Source organism: Taeniopygia guttata, chromosome 13 (genome assembly GCF_048771995.1).
Source record: "Taeniopygia guttata chromosome 13, bTaeGut7.mat, whole genome shotgun sequence".
Taxonomy (NCBI): domain Eukaryota; kingdom Metazoa; phylum Chordata; class Aves; order Passeriformes; family Estrildidae; genus Taeniopygia; species Taeniopygia guttata.
The window spans coordinates 619,367-632,497 of NC_133038.1; the positions used below are offsets into that span (position 1 = coordinate 619,367).

The following is a 13,131-nucleotide window of genomic DNA, read 5'->3' on the forward strand; positions in this document are numbered from 1 at the left end:
GCATCCCAGAACGCTGATGGATCACACCATCAAATTAGTGCTGGAGCACTTGAAAAACCCTTTTGGCAATGTGGAAAATGTTCTCTATTCTTTTAAAGGTTCTACTATCACTTATAAGAGCTATCAAACAAGCCTGGCACCAAGATAAGGAGGACTTGACATTCCTGGATTATTAATGGATTGCAAGGTATTCATTCTGTAACAGGACACTCACTGGGCCTGTCTTTGTGAGGAAATTCAAACAAGAACAGTGTTACAGAAATGGCATTGATTTTTTAAATAGAAAAGCCAACTCTCTTCTCTCCAAGTAGTAATTCTGGGAAAGGGCTCATAGAAAGGGGCACTTATTTTTGCTAGGTTAATTCTTAGAACTACTAAGGAAGGCTAAAGCTTACTGGAGTCTCCCAACCCAAAAAGCTGCAGCTGTCCCATAACAGCATGGATTGTTCTGGATTTCTCCTGATGAAGGCTCTCCTGGCTCCAACACTGCTGCTCTGCTTAGACACCATTATCACAGCCTGTCCAGGATGTTGAGCCTGTGAGAAGAGGGATGCAGAGGAAGGAGTCAGGATGTTAACACTGCTTCCAGGCATGGCAGAGATGCTGGATCTGCATTCAAGTCAGAGGTGGAGTGAGTAAATGAGTCAAACATCTGAGAAATCTCATAGAATCACGGAATAATTTGGCTTGGATGAGACCTCTACAGCATGTCTAGTTCCAATTCCCAGCCATAGCAAGGGACAATTTTACTCACACCTGTTTGCTCCATGCCCCACCCAGCCTGGCACTGAACACTTCAAATCCTGCAAGAAAACATCTGAAGAATTTCATCAAGGTGTAGGGACCAGATGTGTGCCAGAGAGCACAGTTCTGAGTTTCCAGACCAGGACTGAGCACATCCTCTCCACTGGTGCCTGAGCCACGTGAAGCTGCAGGGGCACAGCTGCTCTAGAACTGCAGGGGCTGAGCACCGTGTTTGGCTGGACACACCTCAATAACACAAATGGGTTTTGAGTCGTGGTGTATATTGCACAACTGACACCTGTTCACGGATTTTTCTTGGAGTCTGGATCCATGTGTGCACCCAGCTGTGAAAATAACCTGCCAGGCTGATTTGGCACCTGCGAGCCTGCTGGTTCAACATGTTAACATGGGAGCAAAGCTGTCAGCTTCACCCCTGAGCTTCAGATGGGACCAAACCAGCCTCCTGTGCACTGTCTTCATCTGCAAGTGTTTGGGACTGATACTCAAGTTACTTGGAGCAGCAAATAGGGATTTTCAGTATAATATATTGTGTTAAAAATATCCTGTTCTATTGCAATAAATGTATGCAACAATTGCTACTGCTGTTTGTGCCTGCCTTTAATTATTTGGAAGGTTGAGTAGGAGTGATGGTGGTGGTGCTGGCAGGCAGGGGACTCAGTGCTGAGTGTGCCCATGTCCATGCCCATGCCCACACTGGAGGGCTGCTAGCAACACAGCCCTCAAACTGTTCTGAAATGAGAGGATTAAACATACTTTCCTGTGCTGAAACATATTCACAAAGCACCACAGTCTCTTCCTAATCTGAGGAAGGCAGAATGAAATTATGGCTGGTTTACCATGTTACATTAACTGAAGGAGCTTTGCCAGGCTGCTCATGCCCAGTGTACTGGGGACACACTGGGCACCTGCAGGCAAAGCTCTCCTGATCTGCCTTCACACCGAGCAGCAGGAACTACGTGGCAGTGGTGTGATCGAATTAAAACAATCTGCTTAAAAACATGTTGGAGAGAAAGAGGCTGGCCCCATAATCTTTATTTGAGCTGAGCTGCACCTTATTTTCACAAGTAAAGCCTTGGAGGGTGATGAAAAGGGACAGTGCTGTGACAGGAGGATGTAAAGAGCCCTCCATGCCACTTTTTTGTGAACGTGGAGGTTCCAGCCTGTGTCTTTGCTGCTTAACAAACACTCTGTTTTTGTGTCCAAAAGATAGGAAATGCAAGAGGTGTACCATGGCCAGCTGACCATTGTGTAAAAGGAGTGTAAAAAGGCAAATGTTGGTGGTGCTGAGGTGCCTGCTGTTGGTGGCTGAAATGCTGCAGGGGCAGTGCCCAGCTCTGGAACACAACAGGGACTTTGCTGGCTCCCTCATGGGTTTAGAGCTGTCTTCAAGACGCCTCTGCTGCTGATACTTTTCATTCATTCATATTTCCCTTAATTGTAGGGTCCAAGGGTCTTCTTGTAGCCTAATTTTCACCTGCACTGCTCTCTGCATTTCTCATGTTATCCAGAGTACTGGCTAAGTAGTTTAACAGCCTTTGAAACAGTGTTTCTTGGTGTTCAAGATCATTCTTAGTCAAAATCTAGATGAAATAAATCCTCCCAAGAAAGGCTGGAACAGCCAGCGAAGTCTGATGGCTGTGCTCATTGAGTGGCTCCATCTGAGCACTCTCAGAAATTTGCACTTGGGCTATTTCTGCTGGAACCTGTTTTACAGAGTCTCCAAGAGAAATATTTCTGTTTGCAGTATCATTTTATTAAGTTTTGAGTACGGCAGTGTTTTTGGTGCATATTAGAGCTCAGAAATGATGGTGAAAATCACATGTTTTAAAAGTGAAGAAGCGAACATAATATTTTAACCATTTATTGTTTTGGTTTTTTTGTTACATTTTTAAAAGTTACCTTCTGGCTTATCTTTTAAACTTTCTCTCTGTTTCCTTTCAGGAAATCCCAAAGGTGCTATGCTGACCCATGGAAACGTGGTGGCGGATTTTTCAGGCTTTTTGAAAGTGACAGAGGTGATTACCCTGAGCTAGAAAACATTGCCATGTGCAGAGTGTGTGGGTTAAGCTGCGGCCCTGCATGGGCTGGAAGTATGCTCTTGCAGATAAAAATGACATTTTTCCTGCTCAGAGGGCCAAATCCATGGGAATGGAGCAAGGCTGAATCTACAGTACTGGAGGGCAGTAAATCCTCTTTCCAGCTCTGCCTCCCAGGCTCTGTAGGGCACTAAAAGCTTCTGAGAAACAATGCTGACTTCTGTAAATCAGTTCATTAACTCTTTTTGAAGAATTAGGAGAGCACACAAGCCTGTGCAGTTGCAACTGGTGCTTGAAGAGGAGTTCAAGCTCCTCTTGTGCTCTTTTGTCCCATTGTGCCCAAAAATGTCACCACTTATTTGAAACCTCTCTGCATACAAAGTGTGTATGTATAAATATATAAGAACATCCATGATTTTTTACCAGAATGGTTAATGGTTAATTTAATTGATATTCCAGAATATCTCAGGTTTTGTTATACATATTTCTAATAGAGCATAACAGAGTGCTGGCCAAGTACCTTTATAATATGTTTCATACAACATGTAAACTCATGTTTAGAAACAATATAGGAAGCAAAGTCAGTTGACCATGACATAGTAAGGATTTTATACATCTTATATAAAACAAATCTAAATAATCTATTTTCTTCTAGTGAGCAGGCAATTCTTTAAAGTAGTTACATGCACATAGGATGGACAATTGGTTACCTCATACCCCTTACTGGTCTTATTGTTGATGTTGAAATTACTGCAGTTTTATTACTTTAATCCTGGAATTTTCTGAGATTTCCGGACCACTGGTGTAAAGAAATTGAGACATGTGATGTAAGAAATCCCACTGGACTCACGTGTTCCAATGTTTGCAGGACTGAGCCTCCAAAGTGTGCAGGACAAAATGCCAGTGGGGGCTCCTCAGCATGGAGCTCTCCGTGGCTTAGTGGCAGCAAGAGGCACAAATGAGAGCTGAGGCGTGGAGAGGCCTGAGCTTCTAAGGGCAGGAATTTATTTTGGAAGAGCTCTAAGTCAGAGCTGAGGAAACTTGGCATCTTCCAGAAGTGGTCCATAAAAATGGATCTAGTGTTTGCTGATGGAGTGGGACTCTGATTAATCTCAAAGGTATCCGATTGAGACCCAAGTCTAGTGTGATTGTAAATTTGCTATCTCCAGTCACCAGTATTGCTGGCAGAGGGTAAATGCCTGTAGCTGATCCACAAGATTTGAGTAATGCCTGATGCAATAATGAAATAGAGTAAAGTGTGAAACACTTGAAAGTAGTATAAATTAAATAAATAAAATGAGAAGTTCTGTAGGTTTGTTGTTTACAAGTTCTTGTGGCAGTTTTGCTTATTTCAGTGATTTTTAAAAACTGAATATATTTTTAAGTGAGTCCAGAGCTTTATTATAAGGTTGTTCTCAAATACCAAGAAGCTGTTTACATTTTTACATTTAACTGGACAACTGTGCCAGCTGTGAAATGCTATTCAATGGCATAATTTTGGTCTGATTTAAAACCAGATTATTTTGTCTGGACTCTTATAGCAGTAATAAAAAAACCCTGGTTGATATTGAAGGTTTTGCATTACTGTACTTGCAGAAAATGAAGCCAAATTGAAATAATGTATAAATAGATCTGCAGGCTCTAATGGCTTCATTCAGACTGACAGACACAATGATATGAAATGGGATGCTGAGAACATCCACATAGTCAATGATATTTGACTTTGGTAGGTGATGTTCTAGAGGCCATACCCAAATGTGACCAGCACAGATTTAACTTCAATGAAATATCCCCTGAGGGATGAAATCCTGTGACTTCCTCCACTGTATCCCAGGTCATGGGCTATTGATTCCTCCTGAGCAGTGGAGGTGCAAGAGGGTATAAACTGTTAATACTGTGAGCTGATAGATTTTTATACCAATGTTCCACTAACCACTGGCCTTGATGCAAATTACTGGGTAGTCAACCGTTCAGTTTTTCTAATCCATAATATTACAGCTAGCTGTACCCTAGGAAATGCAGGTAGAAAGGTTATTTTCTTTTGGAGAATGGGTTAGGTAAGGCTCTTGGGGCCTTTGTTTATTCCAGCCTTCAAGAGAGTTAAAAACTTGGCAAAATCAAGACTTTGGCCACTTTTCTTCCCCTCTTCCCTTCTTTCCCCTGTCTGTGGGACAGTCATAATGCCCTTAAAATCACATTTTAATCACTTAAAATGATGAGAAACACTAACAGAAGTAATTAGTTCTTGAAGCCTAAGATTAAATCATTAGTTTTCCAACACTTTGATTCAAATCAATGATTAACCGAAGGAAAAGGGAAAAAATGGCTAATATTGACTCTAGTAACACTGTGATTCTTGACTGGGCTGTATGCAATGTGGGAAAGTGCTGCTCCTGCAGAGCCCTGCTGGTGTCCAGGGGGCTCCTGCAGGTTAGCACTGGGATCCTGGGGGCTCCCGCAGGTTTGGCCCAGGATCCTGCTGTCTGCACACAGCTGAGAGCACAGAACAGGGTCTCGGCACCTCCTGGTAGAAAGCAGTGAATAATAATGGGATTCTCCATCAGGGTGAGCCTCCATTCCCAGCGTGAGCTGCGCGGGTGCAATCTGCCTTCTGCCAAGGAGAGCGCTCTCCATTGCCCTGTGCGTACATCTCCGTGCTCTTTACTCCTCTGCTAACTGAGCTCCATGATGCTGTGGCTTTAACGCTTCCCTGTGTCCGCCGCTCCCTCCTCTCTTGACAATCTTTACCCTTTTGCTCCTCTGGTGCCATTTTTCTTTTTATTATTTTATGACTTTCTTGTTGTCTTCCTGTCAGTGTTTCTTTCCTTTCTGTCTCCCATGCCCTTCACCTGCAGAAAGTGATCTTTCCGAGACAGGACGATGTGCTCATCTCCTTCCTGCCTCTGGCTCACATGTTTGAAAGAGTTATACAGGTAAGAAACCTGCCTGAACTGACGAGGCCTCGTGGGGCTCCTTGTGTTTTCTTCCAGAGTCAGTGGTCTCCTACTTGTGAGGATGTACACATTTCCTATTTGCCTTTAGCACACATGTTTGAGAGAATGGTACAGGTAAGGTCATGGTGTCAGTGGAAATCATCTTTTTTCCACGCCAACAACAAAAAAAAATAAAATAAAATGAATAAAATACTAAATAACCAGTGATATCTTGTAGCACTAAAAAGGCTTGTACTCCAGAAGTGCCATGTGCATAACACCAGAGCCATGGTCTCAGTGACATGGCTGAATCCAGAGCGAGGCCAGGAGAGTTTCCCAACTTCTTACACCTGGCTCAGGGATTGAAAAACAGCCCTTCAGCAATGAGCCAAACTCATGGCTCATTCAGCTCAGGGCTACTGCCACCTGAGCAATTTGTGGGACAGCTTTTCAAAGCACTCTAGGATGAAGTGTCCTGTGAGTCAAGATAATTTCATGCCATTTTCTACATCAGCTAAAATGATGTTATTGCATAAATAACATGATCAAAAAAACCCCAAAAAAAACAAACAAAAAAAAAAAACCAAAAAAACCCCCCAAAAAACCCCAACCTGGCAGACGCTGAAAAAGAGGAAACTGAGATCATGGTGAGACATGTGATCCTCCTGGCAACGTGGTGGCCATTCACTGGAGCCTGTTCCCCTGGGAATTATGGCAGATCCAAGGTCTTGCCAGCTCAAAGAACTGACTCCATGTCTCTTTGGGAAAAAAAAAGGATGATGACTTGTGCTGCAATTGGTGAGTTAGGCAAGTCAGGTGAGACAGCCACATCAGGTCTCCTGGCCTGAGAAGCTGCAAACTTAAAACTGATCCAGTATGTGAAGATTGGATCTGGATCCAGTTGCAGCTCTGTACTTTTTCAGGGAGGCCAGTTGCAGGCTGAAAGGACACTTTCTGAGTCAGACAAGCATCTGCATGTGAACCTCCCACTTCTTAGTAAAATCTGTGCCAGAAATAATATATTTTTCCCTGTTAAAACTCTCACAAATTGGAAGTAAAAGCCCATGAAAGATTTGGAGAATTACAGCCCAGCCTTTCTCCACCTGCAAGGCAGGTTGGTCAGTGTGCCAGCACTGTTCAGGCAAACAAGAATATAATTATTCAAAATTCATCTGATGGGTGGGCAGAAAGAAATTAGAAACATTGAAAATGCTTTCATTTCACAGGATGTTGTTGTACTGAAAGGGACAGCCTCCAAAAGATGTCCAGGTTTATCCTCCCATCTGAAACAGCTTAATATAGAGATTTTTTCAAAAGGGCTAAAAAGTAATTTTCAAAAGCATTTTGAACAGCAAGAACCACATCAGTGTCCCTAGTTTTAGCCAACATTATTCATCCCCGGAATTTACAATTAAAATCATACAGATACATTCTTTAAAGCTAAAAATTTCTAGTTGTTATTTTCAATTCCCAGTGAGCACACTAGTTACATTTTCTTTTTTAAATTTATGTGCAGTGTAAAGCAACATATTCAGCATTGTGATTTTCATTAAACCCACATCACATGTGTAAAATTCCTGTGGTTTCAGCTGAGGGAGTCAGTCTCTAACTGTCTGACAGAGCAGCGAGAGCAATTTGGTTAGTATTGCAGATTTTTAGGAGCAGCACCAAAAAACGTGGATGTCTCTCAAGGAATTTTCAACTTATTTAGTTATTTGGGGAAGATGAGCCCACGAAAGGGAGCTGAAGTTTTCAGTCTGCTCAGGAAGGCTGGGCTCAGCTGTCCTCACAGGCACTTGCTGAGGACACTTTCTCCTCCATGCACTGTAAAACTGTGGGAGAAGTGCTGGTCTCCAAATGTTCTTCAGTGATGAAATGCCAGATTGACCCAGTCTGAGATGGCTCCTTGGCAGGGTTACTGGTTACCAGTAACCAGCTACCAGCTGGCTCGTGGCCAGCAGCCCCTCTGCCCCATCTCACATACTGAGCTCCATTCTGCTGATGAGGAAAACATCCTGCTTTGTTTTCCAGTACAAGGCTTCTGGATTTGTAGTTTCCATACAAGTCAAGCACCTTTCATGAAGTGGGCTTCTATTTCTGGGATACAGGATCAGGCACTGTATTGCTAACGTAGTTTATATTGTTGTATTTAAACAAAACTAAAGTATTAACATCTAAAAATTGGCTGCTGCTCCGTGTTTTATGATGTTTCTTACTTTGCATTTCTGTATTGACGATAGGTCCTCATGCTGTGAGCTGCTACGGGAGGGCTGGGCTTTAGGAAAGTTCTGATCCAGACTTTGACCATAACTGGGACTTCTCTATCCCCATACGCAGGGGATGAAGGGAAATCCCTTCTGAAAATTTTGATTTCTTGTTCTTCCAAAACAAGTGGTAAATTTGGCGGATGCTGAACTGCTTGTACTGAAAAATGCCCAGAACTATTTGGATATTTCTATTTTGTGCACAATTTATTGTTACTTTATTGTACTTCCAAAGTCCCGTTTTTGCCATATTGCAGAGCAGGAATTCAGAAAAGGTGCTTCTGCGCTTGGGAGGAATGCTTTGCTTTGGGAATTGAAAGCAAAGGGGTTACATGTGTTCCTCTTTCTCCCCATCAGTCTGTAGTGTACTGCCACGGAGGGCGAATTGGCTTCTTCCAAGGAGATATTCGCCTCCTGTCCGATGATATGAAGGCACTGCGGCCAACCATCTTCCCCGTGGTGCCACGGCTGCTGAACAGAATGTATGACAAGGTGAGTTGGATTTTGATTTTACTCTTTTTGGAGCAACGGAGTTTATGTCCCTTTACTACTCATGTGGAAGAATTCCCTTAGCCATGGAGATTTCTCAAGCAGATAACACTAGCTCTGCCTTGCTAGACACATTCTCACGCTGTGTAATGGATACAGCTCCTTCAGTGTGTAAGTCTGTATTGTGCCTTACAGAGACTCCAGACACAGCTATCGTGTGTGAATATGAAATCTCTCTGTATTAGCCTCCTACCCTGTTCTCGTTAAGATTACCAGTGACGTTTCTAGAGATACAGGATTTTTTTCATCACAGAAACATCAGTCACACCTGGCTGCACAAGGACTTTTTGTGCCCTTCAACCAGATTTGAAACTCAAATCTCTCATTCTGGTGGCAACAACAGCTGGAAATCAGAAATTTCAAAAAGCCCTTGAGATTTAGGCAGTGTAAATGTGACAGTGGCTTTTGGATTTACAAATCTTTAAAACTAAGGTAAAGGTATTGCAAGGTATTTAAGACAGGCACGTCTGGTCATCATGTTAAATCTGTTTGGCCAGTTGGGAATATTTATTCCTCAGAAGACTTATCTGCTAAAGACAAGCTTAAGCACAAGCTACTGATTTAATTTTTTCCAAAGGTCAGGGCTTCTGTGCTTTATTAAGGGGTCATGCATTGTGGGTTTCTCATTTGTGGAGGTGGAGTTCGTGCTGGTGCCTGATTAAACTCAGGTAAATAAAGCCCCCATCACCACATCAGCCACCACTGATACTTGTTCATGTTGCTCATTCCCTTTTGCTCGGGTTGCATGAACTTCACTGAACCCTTACACAGAAATTATGCAGTTAGAGCAGCCCTGTCAATCCAGTCGAGCCTGGACCACCATCCTGCCTTTTCCCCCTGAAGGAACCACATGAGCAATAGGGAATGGAGCAAAACACATCATTCCTTTTTCCCCCACTAAGAAACCCCAGTGTAGCCTTGTTTACCTGTGCTGCAACCCACCTGGCTGCGTGGGTGTCACAGGGAGAACAGGTGTTGATGTGCTCCCTCTTCCCTGTGACACCTCATCTGCCATCCCGTGTTCTGCAGATCTTCAGCCAGGCTGACACATCCCTCAAGCGCTGGATCCTGGAATTTGCGGCGAGACGGAAAAAGGCTGAAGTTCGAAACGGCATCATTAGAAATGACAGTTTGTGGGATAAGCTTTTCTTTAATAAAATACAGGTAAGGGATTCAAGAAGTGAGTCTGAAGTCAAAGAACTCTAGTTTTGTCTAGCAATGACTGGTTTTCTGACAAGGGAGTTTCAGACAGCAGGAAAAATTTCTTCATGGATAGGGTTGTCAAGCATTGGAACAAGCTGCCCAGGGCAGTGGTGGAAGTGTTAAAAAAGGATGTGGATGTGGCAGTTGAGGACATGATTTAGTGGTGAAGATGGTGCTGGGTTAACGGTGGAACCTGATGACTTTAGAGGTCTTTTCCAGTCCTAACAATTCTATGAGTCTATGATTCCTTAAAGTTAGTGTAGTCCACTTGCGTGATTATGAACTGTGGGCAATCACTATTCACTAGGGAACAACAGACTGGAAAATGGAATAGAAAAAGGGAACTGAGCACAGTTTGTTGCTCCATGAAGTTTTGCCACATCTATTTTTATTTTTTTGGTTTTGTTTTTAAACGCCATGCATAATGTCAAAATTTCAATTCTCTCAAGGTTAACTTTCTAGAGGGAAAAGGAGAAACACAAGGCAGGATAAGATGACATTTGCCACATCCCTCTTCAGCAGCACCAAGAAATCACTAATTTATGTAATAGTGCCAAAAATTTTTTGCAGCTCTCAGATACAAACTGTACCCCTGCAGGGGAGGAAAGGTATCTAGGAATGAAATTCAGAAAGGTGGTTATGAAAAGGAGTCACTGATCAAAGAGATCCTGCTCCAAAGTGTTCTGCAAAATCTCAACAAATAGGATTGGATTTAGGGTTGGGTTTCAGTTGGGCATATTCAAACCTACTTTTCCTCCTAAGAAAAGAAAGAGGGTTGTAAAGAAAAAAGCACACATGAATCATGGTTTAGCAACCACGAAGAAAGAAATCAGAATGCCCTTCTGCTTCCCACACATCTCAGTAAAAAAAGAGATTAAATTAGCTTTAAACCATTTTTAGGCCTCTGTACTACTCCAGGAGGCTCTAATTACTTCATTTTTTTAATTGGATGACTTATCTGGAGAAATGCCACTTTATTTTTAACTAAAGAAACTGACTGTACTTGTGGTCTGTGGATTAGTTGTCCTCAGTGTGCCGATAGCAGAGTTCACCCAGCCGGGAGCGAGCCATGCTGCATATTGATGTGAGGGCTGGCGAGACGGGCAGACTCAGTCAGCAGTTGTTTTCTTTTGTGCTGGGTTTTCTTTTTTACTTCTAGAATAAAGAAAAGGAAATGAAAGGGGAGGAGAAATAAGTAAAATAGGACACAGGAATTGATGTAATACCCTCCAGAAATATTTGAAGGTCATCTGCCTTAAAAAAGGGACAACTTTATTTTAGAGGGCTTGGGAGGCAATTCATTAAAACCAGTGAGGTGTAAATAAGCAAAGAAGACTGGATGGGGAAGAGTCTGTTTTTCCCAGCAGTTCCCAGAGCCAGGTCTGCAGCCTGCCCAGGCACAGCAGTTGCAGGAGCCCAGGCTGAGCATCTTTGTCCTGCTAGGGACATGAGCACTCCTGTCTCTGTACACAGAATGGGGTTTTATCCCTCAGGAAAGATTCAGAGCTAGTTCATATTTCCATATATGGCCACATCACAGAACCACAGACTGGCTGGGTTTGAAGTCTCCTTGAAGTTCATCTAATTCTGACCCCATGCCGTGGGCACAAAGTCCTGCACATCTATTCTAGAGAGAGCATTTTGTGCAAGCTCACGGTTTTGCCATCTGCAGTAGCTTCTGATGCTTTCTTTTGTTTCCTTCTGCTACCAAACAGGCAAGTCTTGGGGGGTGTGTCCGTATGATAGTGACAGGCGCTGCCCCTGCGTCCCCGACTGTCCTGGGCTTCCTCCGCGCGGCCCTCGGATGCCAGGTGGGTTTGTGTGGCTGTTCAGGGATGTACATCCACTGCTGGCAAGAGAACACGTGGTATTTAAGAAAGGAGATGGGTTAGACCCTCAGAACTACATTTAGGACAGCTGTACCAGGATGGATCAAACAGCAGGGCTTGGGGCAGCCATGAAGTCCTGGTACACCCGGAGCTCAGTAGGGTGGGAACAGCCCTGGGATGGCAGTAACAGGCAAGAGAAATTTTCACTTTGGGCATCTCCCAGAAAAACCCCACAGGCTCATCCCACCCACCTCTCAGTACCAAACTGAGTATGTGAAATTACATGTGTATGTGCAAGTGCTGGGAACTTCATTACAGAAGTTTTATTCTATATATAAATGGAGAAAGCTAATCCTCAGACATCAGCCTAACCCACTTGAGGTGTCCACTGCATTATTTGTCTGTGATAGGAAGCCCAGGGCAACTAAAAGGTCTCATCTGAGAGCCTAAAATTAGTCAAGGAAAAAAAAAAAAGGTGAATTTTCAAAATGTCCCACAAAAATACCATATTTTCCCCACTAATAAGTTCCTCTCATAGTGTAGCATATGTCCTTACTCAAAGGCTAAGTGCTCAACTCATCATCTCCTGTTTTCAACGATCCATGGTCTTTCCTAGTTATGTAAATGGAATTTTGTACACTAGAAGTCAGGGACAATGTCCCCATGGCAAATGGTCACTCACACATTGCAGCTCCAGCCTCAGCTCACAGGACTGTGCAACAGAGGGCAATGCTTGGGATTTCAGTTTATATTAGCAAAATCTTTTATGGTCTTTTAAAGATACCCATCTCTTCGTCAGGTTTATGAAGGCTATGGCCAAACAGAATGCACAGCTGGATGCACCTTTACAACTCCAGGTGACTGGACATCAGGTAATTCTTTTCTTCCACCATTTGAAGAAATAAAAGAAATGCACTTTCCTTTAGGAAATTTTGGACTGTAACATCAAGGGCAGGTTGGATGGGGCTTGGAGAAACTGGATCTAGTGGAAGGTGCTCCTGCTCATGGCAGGGGGTTGGAATGAGATGAGTTTTAAGGTCCCTTCCAACCCAAACCACTCTATGCTGTTTCAGAACAGGTTTTATATCCAAAAAGGAGGTGTTGGTATTTAGCTTTAATAGTGCAAAACCTTAATTAAGGAAATTATTTCTGCACACAGACACAGCTCCTGCAAGAACATCCAGTGTATCTACAACTATGCAAGTAACTAATGATAAAATGCTAATTATTGTTTATAGGAGAGATGACAAGTGACTTGATAACTTTGATTTCCAGGTCATGTAGGAGCCCCTTTGCCCTGTAACTTAATCAGATTGAAGGATGTGGAAGAACTGAATTATTTTGCTTCCAAAGGAGAAGGAGAGGTAGCAAATCACATTTTTATATCAAATTCTCACTAGTTAACACTGTATGAAGTAGTTTATAGAAGCATTTTACCTTTGTAGTGTGCATGGTTGCTGATGTGTTACATCGTGCAATCAGGAAAGGAAAATGGAAGTTTAACAACAGAGCAGCACAGAATTAATGAAAAAGGAGCTGTGGAAGTACTTCC

General features: G+C 42.9%; 1 protein-coding gene across 12 annotated transcripts in view; it reads left to right on the forward strand.

Annotated features, from left to right (window-relative positions):
- Positions 1-13,131, forward strand: part of ACSL6 (acyl-CoA synthetase long chain family member 6) — a 57,709-nt gene that overhangs the window by 35,176 nt on the left and 9,402 nt on the right. For 5 of the 12 annotated variants that reach the window (XM_030284268.4, XM_030284270.4, XM_030284271.4 and 2 more), the window contains 7 exons: positions 2,707-2,780; positions 5,657-5,869; positions 8,356-8,490; positions 9,577-9,711; positions 11,466-11,561; positions 12,379-12,451; positions 12,855-12,943. In XM_030284268.4, the coding sequence (XP_030140128.3) occupies positions 2,707-2,780; positions 5,657-5,869; positions 8,356-8,490; positions 9,577-9,711; positions 11,466-11,561; positions 12,379-12,451; positions 12,855-12,943 (815 nt within the window). The remainder of the gene's footprint in view (positions 1-2,706; positions 2,781-5,656; positions 5,870-8,355; positions 8,491-9,576; positions 9,712-11,465; positions 11,562-12,378; positions 12,452-12,854; positions 12,944-13,131) is intronic. The other 7 variants (XM_030284272.4, XM_072935457.1, XM_030284275.4 and 4 more) reach the window with 2 other exon arrangements.